This window comes from Halictus rubicundus, chromosome 7, assembly GCF_050948215.1.
Source record: "Halictus rubicundus isolate RS-2024b chromosome 7, iyHalRubi1_principal, whole genome shotgun sequence".
Lineage (NCBI taxonomy): Eukaryota > Metazoa > Arthropoda > Insecta > Hymenoptera > Halictidae > Halictus > Halictus rubicundus.
Genome location: NC_135155.1, coordinates 152,720 through 169,902, shown reverse-complemented (window position 1 = coordinate 169,902; position 17,183 = coordinate 152,720). Strand labels below are relative to the sequence as shown.

Here is a 17,183-nt window from a genome sequence, read left to right as displayed (position 1 = left end):
TTAATTTTTGGAAGACCTTCTAAAATACTGTCTAACGGGATGCTGCCTCAATTTTAAATATAGACAGTTAAATTCCCCACGTTCTTCTTTGTCTTTATTAATAGGATGGACTGACCACTTCCTAATTCTGCTTCTTGAAGTTAATAAATAATATTTAGTAAAAATATTGTCGGCCAACACGAGCTTTCTAAGTCTACCTGACGACATTTCGATGCATACTAAAGAAAAAGTAGCTTGTTTGTTCCTCGTTGCTATTCGCTTCACTATAAACGCCTCACCGTGCAAGGTAGGAAATGACATTAAAATGATAATGAATTTTTTCCATATCGCCAAAAATCCTTGTCGCAAACATTTTTTTAATACAAAATTTCAGCTCAATTGGGTTTGAGCGGTTTCTGGAAATTTCGCTCATTAATGCAACACACGCGTTTTGTAAATCAAATTGCAAATCAATCATTCATGTTTTCATTTGTAAATCAGATTTAATTTTTTTATATTAATTACATTGAAGATGTAAACATGTCAATTCTTCATTAAAAGTCAGAGATAGTAAAACAATCAGATATATTTTCTAAAAAAAAATAAATAGACTGTCAGATACAAATATTGCCGTATGAGGACTTCAAATACACACGTTCCTCCCTTACTATGTTTGAGTGGGAGGAAACAGCGAAGAATGGCGTCGAGTGTAACTTCTGCATCTACCATTATTCTGTGGTAAGTTGCTAATGTAATTCTGAACATATAAAGCGTCCTAATATATTAACATAGAAACGCCTAACCTGTTTTAATATGACTGCAATGATATTCAGTTTTGTATCGCATAATTGTCGTAATATACATGGATCAATATAGGTTACGTTCACTAAGTCAGATTCATAAAAGTATATAACTAAATATGTACATCTTGTTCCATGCAAAATTATATTTATATTACATATGATAATTAACTAACTGTATAATCCCATGCATGTTATATTTTATAATTATACTTGGTAATAATAAAATTTATTATCTCTAAGAATTATGAATTTTAAGGAACGGGTGTGTTACGCTTAAAATCTTGAATTATGTATATTTACTTGTGATTATTTCCATCATTGAAATGCCTAATATTGAATTTTTTATTATTCACGTAAAAAAGATTCTTTAAATACCGCCAGATAAAACGGATGTAATATTTGAATTTATGATGTTTTCTAGAAATGAGGAATATGTTAAAGTAAGGTGACATTATACTTATTAGTTCTCATGTGCTAACAGGTTAACATAGCTTGATATGCACGCCACCTGTTTTGGTCAGCAGGCTCATTGACAAATGATTCACTGCGCATCTCTCTTGCGCATAACAATTCACATGAGGTGCAAAGACCACGGCTAAAGGAACCTTCCTTGACGTTTTATGTAATGTCTGGAGAAGTTACAAGATTATCTGAGCTGCGCGTATACAGCGTCTGACAACAATTTCAAAATGGCATCACCTGTTGAATCTGAGAAGAATTTGGTGGTTGTTGTAAAAAGTTTAGTTGCTGGCGGTAAGTTAATATTTTTTTGTATTAAAATATAAATTTCTTTTATTCATGGGACTACATATTACTTATTGTTAATTTTCATAAGTGAAATTCTTATTTCTCTCGGAAGTCATTTTTAAGCATTTTTACAATTATTGATTATATGTAAAATAGTTATTTTTACAGGTGTAGCTGGGATGTGCTCAAAAACAGCTGTTGCTCCATTAGATAGGATAAAAATATTATTACAAGCTCACAATAAGCACTATAAACATTTAGGTAAGACTTGTAATATTAAAAAAGCAGATTGAAAAGTGTACGAAATAAATCTCTATGTACTCCTTCATTATTCTAGGCGTTTTCTCAGGATTGAGAGAAATTATACATCGTGAACAATTTTCTGCTTTGTATAAGGGAAACTTTGCCCAAATGGTTAGAATCTTTCCATATGCAGCAACACAATTTACATCATACAAATTATACAAAAAGGTAGCTACCAAATACTTATTTTTTTTTAGTAAAATAGTTTTGTAAAGCAGCATAATGCTTGTTAATATAAAATTTGTCTTGTAATTTAATAGCATATTTTAACCGTTTTGCTGTAGATTAAAATAACACTAATATTTTAAAAAGTGTCTATTTTTTATGATTGAAAACAGTTTATAGTAGTATGATATTTGTAAAAAGAGGTTTTATATGGATCTGATTGTCATCACGTCACACATGCTAAATTATTATCTCTATAACTACTAGATAACAAGTGATCAATTTTTTTAATATAGAAAACGTTTATAACTAAAAATTACAGAAACATACTCAATATACTTCAAAACGCAAGTTCAAAATCAATGTCAAACAGAGACAACTTTCAGTGTAAAACTTCCGGAATTTTCTAATTTTACATCTCCAGAATGTTTATAAAGTGGACATGTTTCTATTACAGATAAAGAATACGTAAACAACACTTTTCAAATCAATCTTTGAATATATAAAAAGATCCTGTTGTCCGTAGTTCATTGGGATCCTAAAAGTCCATACTTTCGGAATGATCGCATGAGCGATATACATCTCACATTGTTGTACTTTCCGAGGTACCCACGCAACGTACAAACTTAACAGCGAAAGGGTTAACTAACTTTATGTCCGTATACGTACAGTCGCTCACGAAAGTATTCAAGCATGTAAACATAAATTTGAAATAATATAAATCTGCAAATATTGAACAATGTTATATTAAACAATATAACAGGTCTGTAATAAAAAGAAAATGTCAAAATCATGCCACTAAAAGTAGAAGTAAATCAAGAAAATATATGCATTGCTTACAATACATACAAATACGTATTACGACTGTGTTATGGACGTACTTTAATGTATCTACATTAATATTTATTAGTTTTGTATAGTATCTTCTATTAGCATTTGGTAGAATTGTCTTTAGCTGCAATAACTTCTTTCAGCCATTTAACTCTAAACTTTCGAATATTTTATTAAATGTAAATATTGTATATTTCGTTAAATTATTTTCTGTAGGTACAGTATTGTCTTGAGTATTTCAGTTTAATATACATATCTCGTATGTTAAATGTAGAAAATGTAAATATTCAAATACTTACATGAGCCACTATATGTATATGCATAAAAGTCATTTTACATCATAAAAATCACTTCTCATGATGTCATTGAAATATAATACAATCTATGAAAGATTGCGGAATATTTAAAGAAAATATTTAATATTGAATTTCGTCGCATTTGCAAATTACTAGTCACCGCATTTCGAAATTACTAGTCTTATGGAATTCATTTTATTTATTTTATTTATGATCGGTCTTTACAAATCAATTTTTGTTGGTCTCCAAAAATCACTTTTTCTTTAACATACCATGAATAAACTAAAAAAGTTGAAAAACATATAATTAGATGTTTTAGGTTCCTTACAAAATAGTTGCCTTTGAAAGTAGCAACACAATTAATAATAAACAACCGCCAATTATTTTGTGCAACTTAGTACAAGTATTTAGGACTTCTACACAAGTTGTAATTGGTCAACAATATCACAGAAAGTATTATTTGAATGAAGTTTGTAAATAGAATTAATACGGTCCAAATCCTTTATACTTAATAATTTATTATTACCTTATAAAGTAATTATTCTTATAAACTTATTATAAACGTAAAGGAGTGTTTTGAACCTGAAGATTTATCGTCTATTCTAAATAACTCCATTAAAAAGAAATATAGCTATCTTTAAAAAATATAAAAGTTCGTTTATAAATTGTCAATTGAATAAATAATTAACACGGTAAGATAAAATATGATATGTAAATTATTACCACTGCTTTATGAATGAAATCTACGAGAATCAATCATATATAAACCAGACTTTGTCTCCAATTTTGTTTCTGAACAGCTAAAAATACAAATAATTATTTTTCCATGTATGTTGCGTTATAATCTACCATTATGATACTTACGTAATTTTTTGTTTTCAGTTTCATAAAAAGTAAAGACTAGGTCCCAAAGTCAATTACACATTAAATAAGTCTCTTACCTCTTTGTTACTCAATAGTAACTCTATTGTTGCTCTCAGTGTCTGTTTGAATGATCCACACAAATGATAATGACAAAGTGATAAAGAGCATTAAAGAAGATGTTCAAGAATAGTCAATGTAGTTTTTTAATTTTTTCTTGTATTTAAAATGTTGCTTAATCAACTCCCAAATGGCTTTGATTTTTTCGACGGTATTCTTACAAGGGAAGGATCCGAGGTGGTCGTCTTCGATTTTAATGCACTTTTGCACGGCGGTAGTATACATGTTTTTAATGATATATGTAAAATATTTTCTTACTTTACTTATCGTAGTTCATCATGAAAACCCTGGGGCACTCTATATAAAAGCGAATGTATGTTTGTGATCATGTTCAAGATTAACTCTAATAAATAATCAACCAAACTTGAGATAATAACTATTCAGCCTGCAATGGGAAGTATAGACCAGTAAATATTCATTTCATTGATTTCGCAACAGCGGGTATTTAACTTGATAAGAAATAAATGAACCTCATAAGACTAACAATTTCAAGGTCATTAATGAATGATTTGTGCACTTTGTTTTAGCAAAAATCATGATTTACTTTTATTTTAATTCAGACCAAGTAAAAAACAGCCTAAACTTTAATTGGAGTATATTATATTTCAATTTTATCAAAATTTCTAATATTGCCAGTGCAATAATGTGATTTGGCATTCTATTACAAAACTTGCATAAGGACACAGCAAGACTGTACAATCTATGACCAAATAAATAAAAGAATATATCCTTTGTTGAAAAAAGATAGAACTGTTATTAAGATGTATTTGATTTTTACTAGTGGCTAAAAAAATTACCAAAAACGCGTGCACTTTCACATGAATTTTTGGCTGGATCTGCCGCCGGTATTACAGCAGTTACACTAACATATCCGTTAGATACCATTAGAGTTAGACTTGCTTTTCAAGTCGCCGGAGAACACGTATATGCAGGAATTGTCAACGCAGGAATTATAATTTATAAGAAGGTAATATCAATTAGTCTTATCTCTAGTGAACATTTTTTAGAATAGATTATTATTAAATATGTAAGAAAGTGCAACACACGTATGTATCAATACATTTGGTTAAAGATGGAAGATATTAGATAAGCTGAGAATGTATCAACAAGGTCAAGGTATTTCAAGTTTCATTAATATACATGGTTTGCTGTCAAAAGACATACTTTGAATAAAATCTATGTACTGTATGTACAATGAATTCTCGTTTTAGAATTTGTCAAGTATTTCAGGAAGGTGGTATTCGAGCATTGTACAGAGGATTTTGGCCGAATGTGATCGCCATTATTCCATATGGAGGATTGGCATTTTATATATTTGAGAAACTTAAGTACTTATGCATGATACATGCACCAGACTATCTTTGTACAAAGTGTGATAAAAGTACTGGTATGATATGCACACTTTTGTAATAATAACACCATACTGTATGATTTTTATATTTAAGCATGTCCTTTAAATTTTTTTACAATAGGTGGATTAGTTTTAACTGTACCAGCAAGATTACTGTGTGGAGGTATGGCAGGTGCTGTCGCTCAAAGTGTTAGTTACCCTTTAGATGTAACTAAAAGACGTATGCAATTGGCTATGATGAATGCCACTACACATGAATTCAGGTAAATGTATTTATTAAATAATTATTTATATAAGATGATGGTTTTGTAGTTGTTTTTTTTTTTTTTAGTAATAACATGTTAAAAACCATAATAAAGATATATCAAGAAAACGGCATTGCAAAGGGTCTATATCGTGGGATGAGCATCAATTATTTACGTGCTATTCCTATGATGTCGGTTAGTTTCACAACGTATGAAATCATGACGCAACTTTTCAATTTAGATGCAGGAATGAAATTATAATTTATTTTGTACAACTGTAGTAATTTATAATATTCTGAACTCTCCAAGTAAAAGTACAATGAATAGAATAAAATATGTTTTTTGAAGTAGTTATCAATATCTGAGCAATATTGTATAGGGTACCACACCTGTCTTAAAATATTATATTATAATAAAATAACATTCTAATGTTATTTTATAATTTTTCATCAGTGAATAATAAAAATGAATAAAACATACTATTTCAGTTATAATTAACCAATCATTTTCTGTTCCAGTAATTTAATAGTAATTATTTTAACTGTATGTACAGTCAAAGTGATATTTAAATAAAATTTTTCTCTGGCAATAACTTATGAATGTGCAAATGAAGATATTTTTCAATAAATATACAATAATTTTCAATAAAAAATATACATCAATCTTATTATGTGTAAATACAGAAAATAGAAATACGATAAATGTGTAATAGTAGTTAGAGACCCTGTAAATTCGATACATTAAAAGAAAAGATTTGTAAATAAAATACTGTTTACTAATCCTTTTTTTTTTGTTAAATGAAAAATATTAAGACGAATAAACTAATTAAATAATCGTAAGAAGTTAATAAACGATGTTGAGTATACTCCCAGTAAGCTATTTGCTATGAATTTGCTACCAAAATTTGTCTAGAAATTCCGATCCATTTGTTTCCGCATTAGGCTCGGTATTTGAGAGTAAAGTTTGCAGCCTAAACTTCATGCCAAAGCAAGACCAAATCGAGGCCAAACCTTGGCTTCGTTATAGAGGACAGTCGGTCGCACTAAAAGCATAACCTTGTTCTAATAGTAAATCTTGCTGTAGAGGGAAAACGGAATTAAATTATTGAAAATATGTGAAACTTAAAATTATTTAACTTAGAAGTTTAAATAAAATTCTATTTTTCCTCCTACAGCAAGGTTTACTCCGATTTTGTCCGATATGTACTCGTAGAGCAAGGATTTTGTACGACCGAACTGCCATCTATAATGAAGCCAAGGTTCGACCTCAATTTGGAATGGAATTTTGAATGCAAATTTAACACTCAAATTCCGATCCATCTATTTCCGCATTTGGCTCGGAATTTGTCGACAAGTTTTGGTGCCAAATTCATACAAAATAGACACCAAATTTTGCTCCAAGCAGGGTTTGGCACCAAATGGACAAGCGATTTGCTCGCAAAGTGTGATACAAACATTGCGCAAAATTTGCTTGAAACAGCATTTGGCTAACGGGGCTGAACATCTAAGCATGTTGACAGTCATTCATATTTAGCATATACTGTAGTTAATATTTTTTACTTTTGTCGTTTACTTTGAAGTATTCATCTTTAATACAATGATTCTAGAATTGTGTAATTTATAGATACCATTTTATTTATAAAAATCTCACTATTCTTACAGCTTATTTAAAAATGGTTAACATAAACGTGAATAATGAATTTCTTGTTAGTCTTAAGATTAATTTTTCCCAAGTTTTGTGTCATTAAATTTCAACGTAAAAAAATGATGTAGGACTTTCTAAATATAATAACATCTCTTTATTTCTCTAGCTTTGCTTATAGTGAGGCGACATAACATCAGTTCAAAGCATACTGTTTTTCCCATACTTCAGCAATATCTGCACTTGTACAGATCTTTCAAATGTTCAACTTCAATATGCATAACTTATAATTTCATGATATCTGAAGTATAAAAACAACGAAAGCATTTGAAAGTCAAAAACCAAACACACATATAATCCATAATTATCAAATTACCTTTTTGTATGTTGAAATATTGCAAAAGATATCATAAAAGATGTTATCCCAAATTGATATATACAAAATGTAATATGCATCTTATACATAATAATTATATACAGGTACAAACTGATTGAGTTGTTTCAAAGTTATATACACAATAAAAATGTGTTAGGAAGTTTAAAGTTTTTAACTGAATTTATGCATGTGCATTGGTAACCAATCTATTAGCTTCCGATAAAAGCATGTTACTGTCGATAATCTTAAATCAAACCTATGGAAATTTGTCACTCATTACTGAAATTGTATTTAAATAAGAAAAATGTAAATGTATAATTCTTACAATTGAATAAAGGATGCTCGATTCAAAATCATATTGTCACAAATAAAAATTGATAATAATTCGAAAGTAATAATTTACAGATTTTATATTGAGTCTAACGGCTAATAAGTTTTTTCGTGGTTAAATTTATTCATTTGATGAAATATTTTAAGATAGAATAAATAAAGCAAATGGAAAATTAACTATACACGTTCTAAAATTTATTACTGATATTTATGTAAGACTTACTTCTAATTAACTCAGTTGATCTTGTTATAACAGCTACCATGATTTTTAATTCTATGTAGGAAATTTTATTTTAATCCAATAAATGTGTTTAGTATGTGATATAAAACAAAAAAATGCTCAACCCTGCATGATGCAAAAAGGATGCTGTATCCACAATATTATTATTTCTGTGCTACTTTCTTTTAGATTTACAGTCTTAGTAAATTACTATAATGTGCAACTATATATTCACTTTGTTCTCCTATTATTTCTGCTATATTATTTTATAATGCATATTCTCAAATTACATTTATGAATGCTTACTTCTATGAATATATGTATTCTGCAATTTATCTGATGCTCATGTATACAATGTCTGCGTACTCGTACTGCGTACTGACGAATATGAATGATTTGACAAAACACATTAAATTTGTTTCAATTGCATTACACATGTTTATTTACCAGAAGCATCATTTTATACCTATGAATTAGTAAAAAGGTTGACGGTAGGTTCATAAGCAGTTAACTTTCAATTTAATGATCGTGAATGCATGAATTCATTCAGTATAAGGTATATTTCACTTAGAAAGTTTTAACAGGATTGATGCAAAAGTGTTGCGACTTCCTTAAATTATTAAAAAAAAAAGAAAAAGAAGGAAAAGAAAATAAGATGGTCGTACATTTAAATTTGTATAAAAAATTGAAAACTGCATCTGAACATGTAAGTTTAGAAAATAAAAAAGATTGACTAATATAATTGGAATAAAAAAACTACTAAAGCACAGACAAATCGGCTAGCTAATATTACTAATTATCATTACAATATATTTATAAAAATGTGTTTGTGAAAATCACATTACATTACGATCCGTTTAATAAAACAACTTTAGTAATAATAGCGAGATTGTTGGAATTGTTATTATGATTCTGATGAACTGTAATGTGTAATGCTACATTAGATCAATAAAGAAATCCACTAAAGAATTTATTAAACTGTTTATATGGCACAATTCGTGTATGCCAAATTTACTGTTGCATCAACCCTTTTTATATTCCCCTGAAGTGGAACATTTCATGCCCCATTCATTTTAATTATATATGTGACACTCTCGTAAATATAAAGTATGATCATTGTAGTACAATTCTTGAAACCTTAAACAACATTATTTTTATTTAGTACATATAACAAATAATTTTGCCCGTACAAACAATTTTCAATAAATTAATATTAATTTAAGGTTTCAAAACAGTACCATGTACATATTTTCGTTCGCACTACTTATTACGTTCAATCCATGTATTACGTTCATATTTTTCTCTTCGATAATAAAAATACAAGCAGTATAATGAAAGTTATAGAACTCAATGCAATACGTGAATTTTAAATTGGTACGTGTGTACATTATTGTTTGTTTTTCCTTTTCATGTATACAATTAATGTTGTGTCTAGATGTATGGTGTTGGACACATGTAAAATACGCAGATGTGTGTTTTGTCTCTGAATGAGACACCTCGAAGTGAGTCATGATATAATACTTGAGACTATAATATGATGCGTAAGGATAGCTGAAACCTTACACTCTTATGATGTTCTATCCATAAATTATTTTCAGTGGCATTGCTATAAAGCCTGAATCATTTCCATACCCCTATCTTAATATTTAATTTTGGAGTATGATTCTTTACAAGAAATAGTCTGGTGTCCTCCTAGTAACATGTGGTTCTCCGCGTCTTGGAGCTGGATCAAATTGAAGGCTGAAAAATCAGTTGTTTTGAATGTTAGGTATCTTATTCAGTTCTAAACAAATTGTTTGGTTAAACTTACAATGAATATTTTAAAGCATCATCTAATTCCATGATTGCAGCTTGATTTCCACAGCGATAACAATAATTAGGCGCTGAGAATATAGTCACCACATTACGATCGTGACACCTGTAGAAATAAATACAAACTATGATATGTATACTATAGATATCATAAATTAAATATTCTACAGGATAAATCTATAAAACAAAATGTAAGACGAAAGAAAAGAATGGTGATTTAGCTGTATGTTTGCAAGTCATTAAAGATTAAAAATCTCTTTGATTCGCCAATAGTGATGTACCTAAAGAAGGGCGCAGACAATAGCGTACCGTGCTAAAGACGGAGACAGAAAGGTAGCTTATGTACCATATTGGACGAATTTAATCGTTAATAACTTAAAAACAAAGGTGTTATATCAAAACTGTTATTCTTGACTTTAGTCTTAAATTGGCTTGTGATTAAAGAATCACTATTTAAAATATTTGACACATATAATCAAACACCTTGAGCTATGTCCACACTGAGGCAATTTATCGCCTCTTTTTGCCTACTTCTTTTTGTACCGAATAAACATAGCGTTATATACATATGCAGAATAAAACGATTAATGAGCAATTTTAAAAAATGTACCAGTTGTAGCCTTCCATAACTAATTGATGCGCTCGCGATACCAATGTCAGACCATTAGAATGATTAAAAGTTTCTGAAATATCTTGTCCAAAAGTATATCCTGCCCCACGGGGAGAAATACCCCACCCTCCTCTATCATCTGGGTCTGACCACAAAAGATCACACATAGGACCCTGTATAAAATACGGACAAGTATTAGATACTCTACTTTATTTTTATTTTAGTTCTAAAAATAAAGAATACATACCTCGTGTGGAACTTCTTGTATGCGATCTAGGGCTCGTATATGATCTAATGTATCAATCGATGGTGATAAACCACCATGCAAACAAAAGATTTGACCATCTACCAGTGCAGTTAATGGCAAATAGTCAAACAGGTCTGTAAAGAACTTCCACACATTGGCATTACCATATTTACGTAAACATTCATCATAAAATCCATATACTTGTGTGATTTGTCTTGATTCATGATTACCACGTAAAATTGTTATTCTTTCTCTATATCTGACCTATATTTACGTATAAAGTGTTCAAAAAGTTTTATTAAATTCGACCTACTCTAAGGTATTTATATTATTTTTTTAGTAAATATATCCATTAATTATTAATAATAATCCTACCTTGAGCGCAACTAACAAGGTAACAGTTTCAACAGAATAATAACCACGATCTACATAGTCACCCATAAAGAGGTAATTTGTATCTGGGGATTTGCCTCCTATTCTGAACAATTCCATTAAATCATGAAACTGCCCATGTACATCTCCACATACTGTCACAGGACATTTTACTTCTTGAACATTAGATTCTTTAGATAAAATTTCCTTTGCCTAAAAAACATAAAAATCGTATTATCACTTGTAGTCATAAATGGAGTATTTGCTTGAGTTAATGTTCTTTATTCTTATTCTTATAATACATATACTACAGTCTCTACAAATTTGGACATTTGCTAATATTCAATTAATAGCATCTTAGTATAAGTATAATACAAATCTATTTCAAAATAATATTTCAAATATTTTACATTGTAGTTCATTAGATATTATCTTCACTTTTATCATTTTTTAATATGAAAATAAAATACAAAATAGATATTATTAAAGAAAAACTTTTAAAAAATAAAAATAAAAGAAAATTCTCATTTGTCTTTAATTACTGTGTTTTTATTTATATACATAATTCAACACTGAATAGCATATTTATTAGCAAAATTTATTAATTAGCGAGTCATATATTTTGAAAATACAAGTGTCCAAATAATTATTGATGATTGTGTAAATATGTACACATAAATATTAGTCTTAATACAAATAATCACATACCTTAATAATGTATACATAATAGATGTTTTAGCAACTGATAAGAAACTAGTTCTTAATATAGTAGTAACTATGATCTCTATGTGTCAATGATATGAATATTAGATATAATACGCGAATAGTTGAAATAGTGATCATAAAATTTGATAATAAACTAGACATTTAATAAACATTGACTGCATGAATAAAATTTATAAGTGTCAACGTTATGTACTTTCATATTTGGATTTTAGATACAACACCAAGTTCAACAAATATTTCTTGAATACAGAATGTATTTTTAAATATTACTATTTGTATAGGTACTGAACATAATACACTCTCTGCGTTATAATAAATAAATTCTTGTCCGCAACAAATCTTGATTATTGGACACTGCATTCATTACTGTATTAATTTATTTGTACTCGATAGTAACGAGTAATACAATAAGAGAGAGAGAGAGAGAGAGAGAGAGAGAGAGAGAGAGAGAGAGAGAGAGAGAGAGAGAGAGAGAGAGAGAGAGAGAGAGAGAGAGAGAGAGAGAGAGCGTGCATGCATGTGTGCGAGTGTTATTACACATTATCTATATACTGTATTGCATTATATTATATATTATGAATATTATTATATATAATTATATATACACATATGTATGCATAGGCACACACACGCACGCGCGGTCGCGTTGTTAAATTAAGAGAGCAATTGCAATAATTTTAACATAACATTACGAGTGCATGCAAGAAAAGATCGAACCGCAAAAATAGTATGCATTTTATGTACTGTAAGAAATCTTAATCGAAAAGTTGCAAAAATAGAATCGACGGTTGATTTAACGAACTAGACAGTATAATAGGCACGAACAAGTTGCAATAGAGGCCTTAATAGCAGTGAACGCGATGTTTGGACTTTATACCGCGTTCAAAATAAAAATTTTTACCGAAAGCCGAAGTTTGCCAAGAATATAAAACCGTATAATGTTGGTAGTTTTTTTCTGCACTTGTAAGATATTCAAACGTATCGCAATGAGATTCGCAATGACATGTCAAGCCATGCTTAGCGGCATCGTAAAGTACCAATAAACGAAGATGAAACAGCAAACCAAAATTGGTTTCGGAAGGCACGAAAGATCTCGCAGTTAAATAAGCACAGTCGAATCGACAAACAGATAATTCAAGATGCATCGCGTACCTTCTCGCATAGAGTTTTCACTTGGCTTTCTGTTAGTTGTTGGCAGTCATTTAATTGTTCTATCCACTGGTCGAGCTCTTTCAACGACGCTTTTTCCTCCATTGTACGAATCTACGTAAAGTTTACGGATTCTCCGCGCCTTTAGCACGTGTAATAAAAGTAAAGCAAATCCGTATTGTAAACTAAATCATTCGGTTTTACTGGAAAAGCTTCTTAACACAAATGTCCTGATGAAGCACACACTCACAAAATGGCCGATCGCGAGTACTGACGATGACGTCATACTCAATTCATGCGTGCTTCGCTAACTATACCTGGATTACTATGTCGACCAATCACCGTTCGCGTTGATCTTAACTTATCCAATCATACGTCGACTTTACTCTTGTCGCGTGCGTTGAACTATTGTATACTGTGTGACTATGACTGCATCATTTTAATGACGATGATTACGTTTCTCTTAGAAACATCAGACTTTCGCTATGACGTATAAATATCAGATAAAATTCTATAAAAATAACGAAAATGGTTGAATATGAAATGCGTGGTAATTTTGAAATTGATACATAGATCAAAGTGTGTCAGATTATGCATATGTTAAATTTCAAACATTAACTGTCCAGACTCGTACATAAACGTTGGAAACTAATTTGATCTATTAAAAGATAATCAACGTTTTTCGACGAACCAAAATATTTATATTATATAATTAATAACATATACTTTACCATATTTCCAAATTTTCTTTATTAAATTTCATTCATAAAATGGTTTCACCCAATCCATATATACATAACTGTAGAATTCCATTTTTTAAATTTAATACACAAAATGTTTAAGATTTTGCAAATTATTCTAGGAAATGGTATTAAATGTTAATTTGAAGTTTAATTATTTTTACTAGCGGATATGATTTACATTAGAAATTTGATTTCATAATAATTGAATAATACGTTTAATGACTATAAGGCACTTAACAAATACATATATATATATATATATAGAATCTCAATATTTCTTTAGTGTACATCAATAAACATAAAGTTACATTCCAGATTTTTATATGTTTAGTCATTTTTAATCAACATGTTAGTAATTTATACATACAGTAGCCCCTGCAAGAATTACTGTGACAATAAAACTGAAGACAATCACATTGAGTATTTTAAACAAGTAAAGCACATCCTACAGATGGATGTAATTTCATTAATATTCTGTATTTTAATTACTAGAAATAATAAATAATCTTTATTATTAAATAATTTCAACAAGGTTATTAATACAATATTAAATGTAAAAAGAGGAATGTGTTCCTCATTGAAGAAACATTAATTGTATCACATCTTCCATTAATAATGTCGACAACATGTTTCTAATGTTTTCTGTGTGCTAAAAAAATCTTTGGAATTAGTACGAAAAGATTAAAATAAATAAAAAAGTTAATAAACGTACATTATTGGTATTATTATACTGATCCACTTAGTAGCATTTCAATATTCATCTACAAAGTGTTGCATCTAGTTGGATGAGCCATGATAGCAACAATTTTATTTTTGTTCTGTAGTTTAGATCTGCAGCTATAGGATTATGTTCTAAATAAACAGTCTGTAACTTTTTATTAGCTGTTAAGTTTTTTATGGTTGCCCAATCATCAATTTCATTATTATTTATCTGTAAAATATATTAAGGATTAGCAAATATTTAAAATTAAATACAGTAAGTTCTTAAGGAAAATAACTCTGTTCTTACCCAAAGCTCCTCCAAGTTTACTAAATGATCGATGTTTTGAATCTTTGTTATTTTATTATTCGCTAAGTCTAATGTAGTTAGCTTTTGACAATTTGTTAATCCTTCTATGACTGTTATATTATTCTCAGATAAATATAGTTGATCTAGTTTTGTTAGTTCTTCTATATTCTCTATCTGTATAATGCGATTACTTTGTAAACTTAGTAACTGAAGATTTATTAAATTTTCTAGGTTCTCAATTTTTGTAATTTTATTTTTACCAAGAAATAAACTTGTTAAACTTTCAAGACCTTCAAAATTACAGATTTCACGTATTTTGTTATCACCTAATTCGAGAGTGGTTAAATTTTTTAGATGCGATAAATTTTCAATACATTGAATTTTATTGGATGATAAGAATAACTTTTGTAAATTCAATAAATTCTCCAATCCTTCAATTTTTTTAATACGATTGAAAGATAGATCTAAAAGCCTGAAAATGTCAAAATGTTATAAAATCCGTTAACTATTTTCTTGTTATTCTAATCTTTTGCAAGACAAATCTATGTTACTTAAAACAATTAGAGGATAATTTAGTTTCATGAGTGTAATGACAAGCAAGTTCTTGTCATTACTTGGACTTCAAAGTTCTTTGCAGCACCTTTACACAAATCCTAGTGCGGAGCATTTATATAAACTTTAAATGCTTACATTACATTGCATTCATAATTTATCATAATTTTTACATAATATTCCTTAATTGTTTTGAGTAATGTATTATTTTCTACAAACTACATACTCTAAATTTGCAAGAGCACTTAAATTTTCTATTGCAACAATCTGATTATCCCTCAATTCTAGTTCAACCAATGTTGTAAGGGTATCAAGATTTTCAATCTTTTTTATTAAATTCCATGTAAAACACAATTTGCGTATTTTTGATAATGGTTCCAAATTTTCTAGTCTTGTTAATCTTGAATGATTGAAATCTAATTCCTAAAATAAGAATAAAAGTGATTATCTACATGATAAATTTATTAACAGATAAGGAAAATAAATATCAAAAAAATTTGCAATGGAGACAAACTTCACTATTTGGATCTATTATAAGAATCATTTCTGATTCTTCGTTTCCATCATTTCCATTTCCCCCTTCAATTTCTGCTGATCCTTCGTTTCTATTATTTTCTAAAACAAACATACTTTCAAGTGTAATAGTATACTTGATTGTTTTTGTCGATTCTTACACACAGGGTTGTAGTTACTTTACCATTGTGTGCCATTATTGTAGAATAAAATCACCGAAGATCCTTAAAATTCAGTATTCCCGATTAAAAAATGTGTAGAAAATTGTAATACTAGTACTCAATCAGAATGGCGTTTAAAATACGCTAGAATCTAATTCACTTGTGGTTCGAACACTGTAACTTCTACAGCACCCCGCATACACGAATTGTTATATAGCGTAAGTGGTAATTAAATCATGCGTATACTTTACGGAATATGCAATCAGTTGTTCGTAATGCTCATACATTATTTTTAATTAGTATTCATGAAAAATAATTTTAAAATTTGTAAGATTATAAAATATTTAAACTATTGTGTTAAAATATATTATTATGATATTATCAGAGATTTCCTCTCTGATATTACTATGCAAGCTTGTTTTACTTTATGGTTGAATTTTATCATTTATGTGTATGCCAATTAATTTCCTACAATTGTGCTATCGTTGCAAAAAATGAAAAACACTGTTCTTATCTTAGAATCTATTTATATCTATTTCTTCAACAATTCTAAGTCTTTATCCTTTTCATGTGCAGGAAACAGAATTGACACTGAAGTACTACTATCTATATATTTGTAATGTATGACTGTAGACAAAATCAGTAGCAGAGAGGATGTGAGAGCAGAGAGGATAGGAGAGTGCTCACGCCTGGGTTTTCGGCGTTCCCGATATAGTGCTGACATCTGCTCAGCCTTAGCATGGCACAGAACCGTGTCGTCTTTCCTGGAACCACAGACGAGGTATAGGAGTAGACCAATCACCCAATGTATTTTTCTGTCTCACGCTCGGGGGCTCTAGAGCCCCCGTAACATTCCGTGTCACATCCTACCGTATCATCCAGAACTAATATTGTGGAACCAATATTTTACAATGGCGCTGTTGCTGATAGAATTTTAAATCTCATGTCGAGGATTCTAGTTCAGACACCGCGCGGATGCTAGGCCTACATGATGAATGAAACCACCGACGAGATATATATA

General features: G+C 29.4%; 3 protein-coding genes across 7 annotated transcripts; 1 reads left to right on the top strand and 2 right to left on the bottom strand.

Annotated features, from left to right (window-relative positions):
* Window positions 1-595: 595 nt before the first annotated feature.
* Window positions 596-7,665, top strand: LOC143355928 (solute carrier family 25 member 16). 3 transcript variants are annotated; one of them, XM_076791165.1, is made up of 8 exons: window positions 596-717; window positions 1,307-1,553; window positions 1,698-1,790; window positions 1,867-2,000; window positions 4,887-5,072; window positions 5,336-5,492; window positions 5,578-5,719; window positions 5,788-7,665. In XM_076791165.1, the coding sequence occupies exons 2-8, from the start codon at window positions 1,472-1,474 to the stop codon at window positions 5,960-5,962; spliced, it is 969 nt and encodes a 322-aa protein (XP_076647280.1). In that variant the 5' UTR covers window positions 596-717; window positions 1,307-1,471; the 3' UTR covers window positions 5,963-7,665. The 3 variants fall into 3 exon arrangements, with proteins under 3 accessions (XP_076647280.1, XP_076647282.1, XP_076647281.1); XM_076791166.1 differs by having other exon boundaries at window positions 600-717; window positions 1,307-1,535; XM_076791167.1 differs by lacking the exon at window positions 4,887-5,072.
* A 2,019-nt stretch (window positions 7,666-9,684) lies between these two features.
* Window positions 9,685-13,441, bottom strand: Mts (protein phosphatase 2 catalytic subunit mts). Its single transcript, XM_076791175.1, has 6 exons — window positions 13,188-13,441; window positions 11,313-11,522; window positions 10,938-11,201; window positions 10,691-10,863; window positions 10,079-10,186; window positions 9,685-10,008 (listed from the first exon to the last, which is right to left on the bottom strand). Exons 1-6 carry the CDS (start codon window positions 13,287-13,289, stop codon window positions 9,936-9,938), a joined length of 930 nt encoding a protein of 309 aa, XP_076647290.1. The 5' UTR covers window positions 13,290-13,441; the 3' UTR covers window positions 9,685-9,935.
* Window positions 13,442-13,917: 476 nt separating this feature from the next.
* Window positions 13,918-16,766, bottom strand: LOC143355930 (uncharacterized). Of its 3 annotated transcripts, none has more exons than XM_076791170.1 (6): window positions 16,186-16,766; window positions 16,003-16,103; window positions 15,715-15,911; window positions 14,937-15,408; window positions 14,636-14,858; window positions 13,918-14,569 (listed from the first exon to the last, which is right to left on the bottom strand). In XM_076791170.1, the coding sequence occupies exons 1-5, from the start codon at window positions 16,196-16,198 to the stop codon at window positions 14,685-14,687; spliced, it is 957 nt and encodes a 318-aa protein (XP_076647285.1). In that variant the 5' UTR covers window positions 16,199-16,766; the 3' UTR covers window positions 13,918-14,569; window positions 14,636-14,684. The 3 variants fall into 3 exon arrangements, with proteins under 3 accessions (XP_076647285.1, XP_076647284.1, XP_076647283.1); XM_076791169.1 differs by having other exon boundaries at window positions 13,918-14,576; window positions 14,640-14,858; XM_076791168.1 differs by having other exon boundaries at window positions 13,918-14,858.
* Between the last annotated feature and the right edge of the window lie 417 nt (window positions 16,767-17,183).

Excerpts from the sequence above, each read along its gene's own strand:
- LOC143355928 (XM_076791165.1), top strand. The coding sequence starts at position 1,472 with ATGGCATCACCTGTTGAATCTGAGAAGAATTTGGTGGTTGTTGTAAAA. Across the intron at positions 5,493-5,577 it reads AAAGTGTGATAAAAGTACTG|GTGGATTAGTTTTAACTGTA; the intron begins GTATGATATGCA and ends TTTTTACAATAG. Across the intron at positions 5,720-5,787 it reads GCCACTACACATGAATTCAG|TAATAACATGTTAAAAACCA; the intron begins GTAAATGTATTT and ends TTTTTTTTTTAG.
- LOC143355930 (XM_076791168.1), bottom strand. Across the intron at positions 15,409-15,714 it reads AGTGCTCTTGCAAATTTAGA|GCTTTTAGATCTATCTTTCA; the intron begins GTATGTAGTTTG and ends TGACATTTTCAG. Across the intron at positions 14,859-14,936 it reads TAAACTTGGAGGAGCTTTGG|ATAAATAATAATGAAATTGA; the intron begins GTAAGAACAGAG and ends TATATTTTACAG.
- Mts (XM_076791175.1), bottom strand. The coding sequence starts at position 13,289 with ATGGAGGAAAAAGCGTCGTTGAAAGAGCTCGACCAGTGGATAGAACAA. Across the intron at positions 11,523-13,187 it reads TGAAAACTCTATGCGAGAAG|GCAAAGGAAATTTTATCTAA; the intron begins GTACGCGATGCA and ends TATGTTTTTTAG. Across the intron at positions 10,864-10,937 it reads TACAAGAAGTTCCACACGAG|GGTCCTATGTGTGATCTTTT; the intron begins GTATGTATTCTT and ends TATTTTATACAG.